Consider the following 10,478-nt stretch of genomic DNA (forward strand, 5'->3'; position numbering starts at 1 on the left):
ATTCCAATGTCTGATCACCCTTTCCAGAAAGAAATTCTTTCTAATCTCCAACCTAGACCTCCCCTGGCACAACTTGAGACCCTGCCCTCTTGTCTTGGTGAGAGTTGCCTGGGAAAAGAGACCGACCCCCCCCTGGCTCCAACCTCCTTTCAGGGAGTTGTAGAGAGTGATGAGGTCTCCCCTGAGCCTCCTCTTCTCCAGCCTCAACACCCCCAGCTCCCTCAGCCTCACCTCACAGCACTTGTGCTGGATCCCTTCACAGCCTTCTTGCTCTTCTCTGGACCTGCTCCAGCACCTCAATCTCCTTCCTGAACTTCCTGAAGGGCCCAGAACTGGACACAGGACTCAAGCTGTGGCCTCCCCAGGGCTGAGCACAGGGGCAGAATCCCTTCCCTGGACCTGCTGGCCACGCTGCTCTTGAGCCAGCCCAGGATGCCATTGGCCTTCTTGGCCACCTGGGCACACTGCTGCCTCCTGTTCAGCTTCCTGGCAGTCCAACTAAAAGAATTCGTGAGGGTTTAATTTTTTCCATTCAGATTTAAAACGGGACAATTTTTATACAAGATTTTTCTCTTCTGCCTCCAACTCCTAAAACATTCAGGGCTTGTGTTTGGCAGGGTTAAGCTCCTAGTGGGCTGCCAGTGGCACAGCCCAGGGATTGCTGCATTGGTAATTAGCCCTTTGGGAATCAGACCCTAGGAAGAGTCCTGGAGTGGAGAGGTGGAAGTGTAAGCAGAGCCTGCCTAAAGGTTGTTACCTCTCAGAACAGCCTCTTTCAGCACAGCAGAGTCCCAAGAGTAGAGACCAAGAGGCAAAACAACCACAACTGTGCAAAACAAATGCAGTTACTACAGCAAGTAAAAACTTGCTGTAAAAACACTCCTCTCATTTACTGGAAATGAAAACTGTTGATATAGGTGTTTATACAAGTGAGTACTGGATTCTTGGCTTTTGGTGTTTTGTGTGGCAACCTTTATTTAAACATAGGGGGGCAAGAGAGGCTTGTTTATTTGTTTGAGTAGGGTTTGCTTTCTTTTTCTACGACTTTTAAAGGGCTGAACAGTTTATTGTTTGGGAAATGCAGGAAGAGTCTAAATGAACACCAGATGAGAGGAAATTGACTGAGAAAAATTAGGGCCATTTGCTACCAAAGGAAGTAAGCATTGTACATACATTAAATTCCAATCTCTAGCTGACAGTGTGTTTTGTTATGCAAGAAATCAGATTGTAGAGATTAAAACCAAACCAAAACACGGAGGTGTTTCCAAGTTTGGGATTCTACATGGTAAGCAGGGGTTTGTTGTACTGCTGGCAAATAAGGCAGGAGGCAACTTTTGCTGAAGCAAGTGAAGAGACTAAAACACATTTTATGGCTTCTGTTATTTGTAGGTTTCATTCATTATGACTTTATACCAAGGATATAAATTCTTTGTTAACTTTCATCTGCCACATTCTCAGCTCATCCATCATTAGAGAAGCCTTTACATATTATTTACCTGGAAGTCCTTGCTGGAATTGCTCCTGTAAGAGTCACTGTCCATTTTCAGTGGAACCATCACCTCATAACCCTCTGAACTGGCTTTCCAAGGTGAGGGTTTTACTGCTGTAGTTATTTCCTTGGTCCCTGCCAAATAACCCTGCAGGGTAGGTCCATATTTTCATGTAGCTTGTATGAGGCAAATTCACTGCTTCATTATTTAATTCACTATCTGCAGGGAGAGCCAGTTTGAATTGAGTAAGGGTCCTATTTGAGAAGTGTGTAGTAAATAGATGGGCCTGGCTCAGAAGGATGCCTTAAATCAGCCACGTGTTTAACATCACTGCTTTTCTTTAAACAAAACAGTGGTTTTCATCCCTGCAAGCTGGCAGACACCCTGTTCAGTTCAGTGAATTCAGCAAGGACACAGGAAGACTTTTTATTATTATTATTATTATTTTCTTTAGCAGTAGAAAAATTGTAGCCTGGGGGCGTGTTGCTTTGACAGATTGGGGTTATATGGTTGGAGCTGCCCTCTGCAGCTTCCTTCCCCTTTCCCCTCCTCCTCCTGGCAGGCAGGATGAAGCATGTATGATTGGAAGTAGCTATTTTTCTCATTTTCTATTGAAAGGCCACCACAGTAGTCAAGAAGGACTTATTAGAGATTTTGCTTTTCCTGTGGGAGATGTTTGAAAGCTCAGTGAATAACCTGCAGAAATAAAAAGTAAAATATTTTGGCTGTTTGGGAGGGAAGCATTTAATCACAGCAAAAAATAGGGGATTGCAGAGTCAAATAAGCAGTTCTTAGCAGATTTTAGAGACTAGCAGTGGGAAGTAAGAAGGGTGTGTTGGAGTGTAGGAAAGAATAAATGGCAATGGACTAAAGAAAGGTAATAGCATCATAATCAGAATCTGTAAGTTTATCACAATTATGTTGACTTGTTATTAACAAAACAGAAGAAACAGTGTTTTTAAAGGAAGAAGGGTTTCATTTCCCCTTCAGGAATTCAGTCAGAGTGTTACTAAATGGGGGTTATTCTGCAATACATCTGCAAGAAAGGTTTCTTTTTTCTGTAGATCTGCTCAGTGACTGCATGTGCAGCATGGCCCTGCAAAAAAATAAACCACAAACAATAAACAAAACAAACAAAAAACCCAAACAAACCCAGCAAACTCTGCTAGCAAAACTAAGGCTGCTTTGTGCAAGGTTTGGGGTGGGAGCCCTGGAGGGCAGCACTGCCCCCGATGCCTGTGTCATGGAAATCTGCCCTCAGTTACCTCCCATCCCCTGGCCTCAATCCATGCTGAAACGGGCTTTGCATAAACATGGAAGGAGATGGTTCCAACTCCAGAAGATGGTTATGATCTGAATTGCCAGAATAAGAAAGGAGGCATTGTCAGCCCTTCCTTTGTGCATGGGGAACAGGCAGAGGGAGATTGGTGTGGTGCTCATAGGCTCATTGTGTCAGAGGGGGTACTTACACTCAAGCTTCCTGAATTAATTTGTGTACTACAAGTGCCATTCTTTTCCAATACTGATTTTTTTTTCCTCCCTGAAACTTCAGTTCTAATACAGGGCTGTTTTATCAAAAACATGATTTCATTTTGCTGTGTTTAATAAATACATTAGTGATCTTTTTCTTCAGCCCAAACCGTGTGGCTTGCATGCAGATCCAAGTTGCAATGCTCAAGTTGTAAATGTCCCCAGAGAGCTTCAGGTGGATTTTCAGATTGGAACTATAGAGGACAGGAATAGAAGGAAAGGCAGAGATGTGACCTTGGCTTCTGCTATTATTTGTCCTCCTGGGGATCAGGATATCATGGATATGTAGAAGAAGATCCTGCCAGAGTAGTAATGCTATCCTGCCCAACTTTGCAGGAGAAGAAAAGAAAAATCTAACTAGCCAGACTGCTCAAAATTGGTGATTTCAGGAAGGCCAGTGAGACTTAGGATTGCATGACCAAACTGGTACTGTTTGGGTTTCATATGTGGCAGTATTGAGTGAAACTCACCAGGCCAGAAGAGCACACTTAAGAAATGAGTTTTTAGGAATACAGAAGTAGCTGTCTGGGGCACCCACAAAGTAGCTGAAAGGAAGAGTACCCACAACTGCATGTGTTTTATGGGTTTGATTTATCGCAGAATTGTCACAGTTGAAAAGACCTCTAAGATCACCAAGTCCAGCTGTAAAAAAAGAAAAAACAAATCACCGTCCCACTAGAACATGTCCTGAAGTGCCTCATTCATGACAGAACCCCCAGGTCATTTTCTGCCAGACAGCTTTCCAGCTACTCTTCCCCAAGCCTGTAGCATTGCCCAGGGTTGTTGAGATCATAAATCAGGACCTGGAACTTGGCCTTGTTAAACCTCTTGCAATTGTCCTCGACTCCCACTTGTGCACAGTGTCACCCAGTGTCCCCGTGTGCTGGGAGCACATGTGGATTTTATTCCCTGCTTTATCAGCTAGAAAAGGTATTTCCTTGCTTTAGTAACACTCAAAGACACCTTAGTCCCAAGCTAGCAGAAGGGAAGGAAAAAAGGCCTGTTTCCATCTGTCTGGAGAGGGTCATCACAGACTGCCATCCCTACCAATCCCAGAACTTGAGCTAGACTCAAGATGAGCTGAAGCTGGAAGCTATCTTTGTAAAAACAGCTGTCACATTTTCAGTTCAAGGTACTGCTTGTGTTGTTGGGGACTTCATTAGACTTAGAAGATCAAGAATGCCCCATGTCACTGTGTGGGTACCTTCTGATTGCTTTGCTTTTTCACCCTTTTTAGTCCCACGTGTCAAAAATGAGCCTTAAATTTATCTTAATTCATAGTAGATTCACTGAAATTGGGACAAACTATTGCTACTGTTCCTTGTTGTCAGCTCCTGCCATCTCCTTCTACAAAAGCATATTGCATTCCTGGTTTCCTGTTACTTTGTGCTGATGTTCCTGTGGTATTATCCTGGCAGCTAAATCAATCAAGCAGCAGGTGTCCTGGTCTGCACAAATGGAACATGATAGACCCAGCTCATAAACAGAGCAATTGCTGGGCTGTCCTGCTGCCCTTTTTTCAGGGGACACCTTGTTGTGTGAAAGGCCTGGCAGTCCCTGAAGTCACAGTCACTCTCTGAAGTTGGGGGATCAGTGGAATTCTGATCCTGGGACACCTGACCTATGGAGATGGGCTGAGAGTTGGGGTTCTTCAGCCTGGAGAAGAGACAACTCCAGAGACCTATAGAGCAGCCTTCCAGTACCTGAAGGGGCTAGCAGAAAGCTGGAGAGGGACTTTTTACAACAGCATGGAGAGATAGACAATGGGTAATGGTCTCCAACTGAAAGAGGGAAGATTTAGATCAGATATTAGGAATAATTTTTTCACTGAGGATGGTGAGACCCTGGCCCACATTTCCCAGGGAACGTGTAGATGCCTTATCCATGGAAGGATTCAGAAGCCACGTTGGATGGGGCTTTAAGCAACCAGGTCTAGTGGAAGGTGTCCTGACTTGGCAGGGGAGTTGGGACTAGATGATCTTTAAGGTTCTTTCCAATCCAAATCATTTTATGGTTCTATGATATGTTCTGACATTGGAGTCTGTTGCTGGAAATGGATGTTGCAATTTACATTGCAGCATTTACATTACTACTCAACAAGACTAAAGTGGTGGGTGGTGAGAAAGATAAATATGGGTCTAATGCTGCAAAAACTGATTTGCAAGAGATCCTGCAAGAACAAAATAATCCAAGAGCACAGTGGAATAGATGCTGCGATGTCAATTTATTGTCCTTTGATACCTGCACTGGATCCCAGCTTGCCCAGCCTTCTTTCTTGTTACTAGCAGAATACTTATTTCATTTTCTCTTCTTCTTGTAGAAAATTTTACTACATCACACTGCTGAGAGATCCTGTGTCTCGTTACCTCAGCGAATGGCGTCACGTCCAGAGAGGAGCCACGTGGAAAACCTCCTTGCACATGTGTGATGGCAGGACCCCAACTCCTGAAGAGCTGCCCTCGTGCTACGAGGGCACGGACTGGTCAGGCTGCACGCTCCAGGAGTTCATGGATTGCCCCTACAATTTGGCCAACAACCGCCAAGTGAGGATGTTGGCTGACCTGAGCTTAGTGGGGTGCTACAACATGTCCTTCATCCCAGAGAACAAGCGGGCGCAGATCCTGCTGGAGAGTGCAAAAAAGAACCTCAAAGACATGGCCTTCTTCGGCCTGACGGAGTTCCAGAGAAAGACTCAGTACCTGTTTGAGAGGACTTTCAACCTGAAGTTCATCCGTCCCTTTATGCAGTACAACAGCACCAGGGCGGGAGGGGTGGAGGTGGACAATGACACCATCCGGAGGATTGAGGAGCTCAATGACTTGGACATGCAGCTCTACGACTATGCAAAAGACCTTTTCCAACAGCGCTACCAGTACAGGAGGCAGCTGGAGAGGATGGAGCAGAGGATAAAGAACCGGGAAGAGAGGCTTCTTCACCGGTCCAGTGAAGCGCTTCCCAAGGAAGAGACCGAGGAGCAAGGACGTTTGCCCACTGAGGACTACATGAGCCATATTATAGAGAAGTGGTAGCCTAGGGAGACTTTTATATGAACAGTATTCTAGGGTTTCCATATAAAAAAAAAAAACAAAAACAAACCTGGAAGTAAAATTGCAAAAAAAAAAAACCAAAAAAAAAAAACAACCCGTCAAAAATATTTTATTTAAAAGCAAGTCTGTAAAACAGAAGATAGATTGCTTCCTTGAGCGTAGGGTCTTTTTACTGTTTCTTACAAGACCGTTAAGATTCTTTAAAAAAAAAATAAATAAATACATAAAAATGAAAAAAAAAAAGTTCAACATTATAATGCAGAGATAAAAAAAAATACACAAATGCAATTACCCGCTCTTCAGGCCAAATACAAAAGAATGTTTCTTATCTTTACAATTCAAATGCAAATGGCAGAAGTAGGATTTTAAAAATCTGTTTATCCCCTCAGCACAATGATATAAAGATGCATAATTTAAAAGGAAAGGAAATGGAGGTTTTCATGTGGGTGTTTTTGGAGGTGGGATGGGAATTACATTACTTTAAAGTCAATGATAAACGTGACCAAGTTGAGGATGTGCTATCCTGCCAGGTGGTGGTCTGAGCCCAAGGGTGGTTACTGCCAGACAACTGAGCTCTGTACAAAGAAAGAAAGAAGAAAAAAAACATCTGATGATGAGAAACATTAAGGCAAATTGACTATGGCCTAGGATATGTACTTAGCACAATGGTTTTTGTTACATTGCACTGGTATCACATAAGCATTGGGAACTTCATCATAAAAATAATAGGGAATTCATGCATTTAGCTCCCAGATCAGTTTCACAGTCAGGTCCTCCCCAAAAAAACCCAACAAAACCAATCAAATTCCACATAGGCTCAAACATGCACCCACATTCCATCCTGTTACCCTACACATCTGCTCACACTGCCATCAGTATTACATGTTAACAGCACATGAACACCCAATCCTACATAACTAAAAAACAGAAAGAATAATTTAAATAGCAGTACTTCCTGGTAAATCTGCCTAAGTTCCAGAGAAGACTCTAGAAATAATCAGTCATTAATGGGAATATGACAAGGGGATGAACCTGTTTTGTTTATTTCTTTGTGAAATACTGAATGAGAACAAGCCTACAGATGTACCTGTATCTGTATTTTTTCAATTATTTTGACTTGCTTTTATCAAGAGATAATGGCATCAGCCTGCATCCAGTGAAGTCACTGGAATTGATTTAAGTGGGAACAGGATGGGGCTCTCTTCCAGAGCTGTGAAAATTTCTGACTATGGGTCTGAATTAATTACGAGACAGTGAACATTGTCTTTTGGCAGAGTGCCTGTTCTGCAGCTCTTTATTTTAAACGAACACACTGTGTTCATAAAACTGTAAAGGGGAATCATGGATAAGGTTTTTGTAGTCACAGACCACTTTCAAACCAAAACCTTTTATTTTTCAATGCTGTTTTTCAAGGACTCTTGTAAGTTTAATCCTCCGGTGTGATGATGGTCTAACCAGGTTTTGCTTACTTACTTTTGAGTCATAAAACAACAATTAGTTCTGTAATTCCTCTTCCCACTCACCAAATTAATGTATGGCTTATTTTCTTGCTGTTGCAAGCACTTCTTTGGCTGGAAGAATGGAAATGAAGCAGTTTTTGCCTGTTTCATGGGTCACTCCCTTATTACTCAGTCTGTCAGACATGATGAGGTAAACTGTGGACAAAATGGAATATGATTTGATTTTCAAAGGCCACGTTAAGTGTGGATCAAATACAGCCTTGAAATCACCAGAGGAGAGGCAGAGAGGTAATGAATTTAACTTCAGCATGTCATTTTTCCAGTGTCCCTTTCCCATCACCCAGATCCATTGAAGTGCTTGCTTGTTTTCTGGTTTAATTCTCTCTCTGCCTCTGTGCACTTTTCCAGCAGTTTCAAATTCAGACTGAGTTTTGCAAAGGAGAGGCTGCCTAAAGCAAAGGAGCTGCCACATTTCTTCTACACCCTACGTGATACACCTTGCTTTTGGAGATAGCATTCTTCAGAAGAGTAAAGATGAGTAAAAACTTAAGAACAGAAGATACAAACAGTACTTTGGTCTTAAATACAGCCCTGCTACAGCCCTGATCCCAAATATACCAAAGTGAAGCGATGTCTTTCCTGTTGATTTCAGATGGATTTCAATGAGGTTCACATCCTGGTGCTGCCAAATGCACAGGCATGAACCCATCCAGCCATCCACAAGCACAGTGAAACTTGCATTCAGCTGGCACAAATACTTCCTAGTGGTGTTGCTGTGTTTCAGGTTCTGTCAGTCCTTCTGCCACAAAACGGCCCCTGATCCCAGAGATGTGTAGCCTGACCATAAGTATTTCCTCCTCTCTGAAAAGTAGGAAGCAGAATGAAGCAGTTTTAGGTTGTTGGCTTCAGGGCAGATTGCATTACAAATCTACTTGGCTCATCTCTGTATTCCAAGATTGGGAGGAGCTACATCTGCTTGGTCCCACCCCTTTTATGTGTTGCTCCAACTAAAGAAAACACTTCTATTTTTAAAATGCAATTTTACTGACTGTTTAACTACAAAAAAACAATAGACAAGATATTAAGAGCAACTGTTTAATATGCACAGTTTCCACCTTTACCCAAAGGCTTTTCTCTGTGCATCTTAGCTCCATAATACACCAATGGTGACTGCAGCTGATCCATATTTCAGGTGCCCAGAAGCTGAGTTCTGGCAGTGAATGCCCAGGCAAGTCTGCAAATGCCAGCACTGACTTCTGAGAGCCTAATTCTGCTTCCTTCTACCAAAAGGTGACAGTAAATAGGACTGTGTATAATTAGGACCAATAACATTATTCGCCCTGGTTTGCCTGAGTTGTTCATGTGTTACAGGCTCTGAGCAAGCAGCTAGAAAAATCCAGCTGGATGGATCTGTCTGCAGGATTCTCTAAACTGGAGGCAGCCTCTGATCCTAGAAGCATGTCAGTAGGAGGCCTTGTTTCCAACATTCTTTTTGTAATAAATTACAGTAACAAGCAAGTGAAAGTAAACTATCTTGAAAACTGTCTTAACAGTTTCACTTCAGGCCACAACAGGAGCCCTGACCTCAGCTGAGCACTGGGGAAGAAATTCCTAGATTCAAATCCTGCACCCAGCAAATTCCTTGGTTTCTCCAGCATTGAGAATAACAGATTTACACACCGTAAAGAGGTACTCCATGGGATGAGAAGGATAGGTCACTTTGAAACAGATTCTGAATATTGGAAATGAAGAGAATGACCCAAAAGCCATTGTTCACCCTGGCTGCCCTGCTGGTCTGTTTATGACTGTAAGCCAGGCTTTAATTTATTGTAAGTGCTGTGTGCCAGAGCATGGGTTACAGGACAGTACTTGGCACTATGCTTTAGTGGGTTTAAGGGAACCTTTTAAACATAATGTGAATGTAGTGTTTTTGTGATTTCTATGTACTACAGTTTGAAGTGGTACAGTTTATTTTAAGGACTATTTGATGCTACAACAACATGAAAAAACGTATGCGTAGTTTTCAAGTGGGTGGCAAAAAAAGGCCTTAAGGCACCTAATCAGATAGTACAAACTTGTTCAATATCTGCCTCCTTCTCACAAATTGTTTTTCCTGTGACTTCCAGACACACTGAGACCTTCTTCATTACAAGAAGTGTTTCTCCATGGGCCCTGTCAGTGCATCACAGTCCTGGTCAGGATAGGTGAGTGCTGCATATAGTGAGGGCTGGTGTAAGACTGCAGTTCTTGTGTCTCTTACTGGAAGCTGCTGAGAGAGTTCCCCTTGAATTCAGATTTTACCCAGTCAGATGCTTGTCCATCCCACAGTGGTTCAGCTAGTGTTCCAAGGTCACCTTGTGAAAAAAACCTTGTGAAAATGCTGGGGCTTATTTAGGGTATTTCTAAAGGTGTATACAGTTAGCAATATTGGTGTGAGTGAGCATTTTGGTCAGGCAGTTCCTGGTATCAGGGCAAAGATGATGGCTTGTACCATCTCTCTACATCCTCACTCCCTGAAAGGAGGTTGGAGCCAGGGGGGGGTCGGTCTCTTTTCCCAGGCAACTCTCAGCAAGACAAGAGGGCATGGTCTCAAGTTGTGCCAGGGGAGGTTTAGGTTGGAGATTAGAAAGAGTTTCTTTCTGGAGAGGGTGATCAGCCATTGGAATGGGCTGCCCAGGGAAGGAGTGGATTCTCCGTGTCTGGAGATATTTCAAAAGAGCCTGGATGTGGCACTGAGTGCCATGGGCTGGGAACCCCGGGGGGAGTGGATCAAGGGTTGGACTTGATGATCTCTGAGGTCCCTTCCAACCCAGCCAATTCTATGATTCTATGATCTACCATTTTACCCTCTGCTGACCCCTGCACATGACCCCTGCAGATGAAGTGGGTATTTCCCAGTCCTGGGGCTCCAAGCCATCAACAAAAAATGCTCAACAAAGGAACAGTCAATT

General features: G+C 43.2%; 1 protein-coding gene across 1 annotated transcript in view; it reads left to right on the forward strand.

Moving 5' to 3' along the window:
- The window catches only part of HS6ST1 (heparan sulfate 6-O-sulfotransferase 1), a 166,836-nt gene extending 156,758 nt beyond the window's left edge, over window positions 1–10,078 (forward strand). Inside the window, exon 2 of the mRNA XM_030456392.1 lies at window positions 5,341–10,078. Within this exon, the coding sequence (XP_030312252.1) occupies window positions 5,341–6,049 (709 nt within the window). The 3' untranslated portion in view covers window positions 6,050–10,078. The remainder of the gene's footprint in view (window positions 1–5,340) is intronic.
- The last annotated feature ends 400 nt before the right edge of the window (window positions 10,079–10,478 follow it).

Source organism: Calypte anna, chromosome 9 (genome assembly GCF_003957555.1).
Source record: "Calypte anna isolate BGI_N300 chromosome 9, bCalAnn1_v1.p, whole genome shotgun sequence".
Taxonomy (NCBI): domain Eukaryota; kingdom Metazoa; phylum Chordata; class Aves; order Apodiformes; family Trochilidae; genus Calypte; species Calypte anna.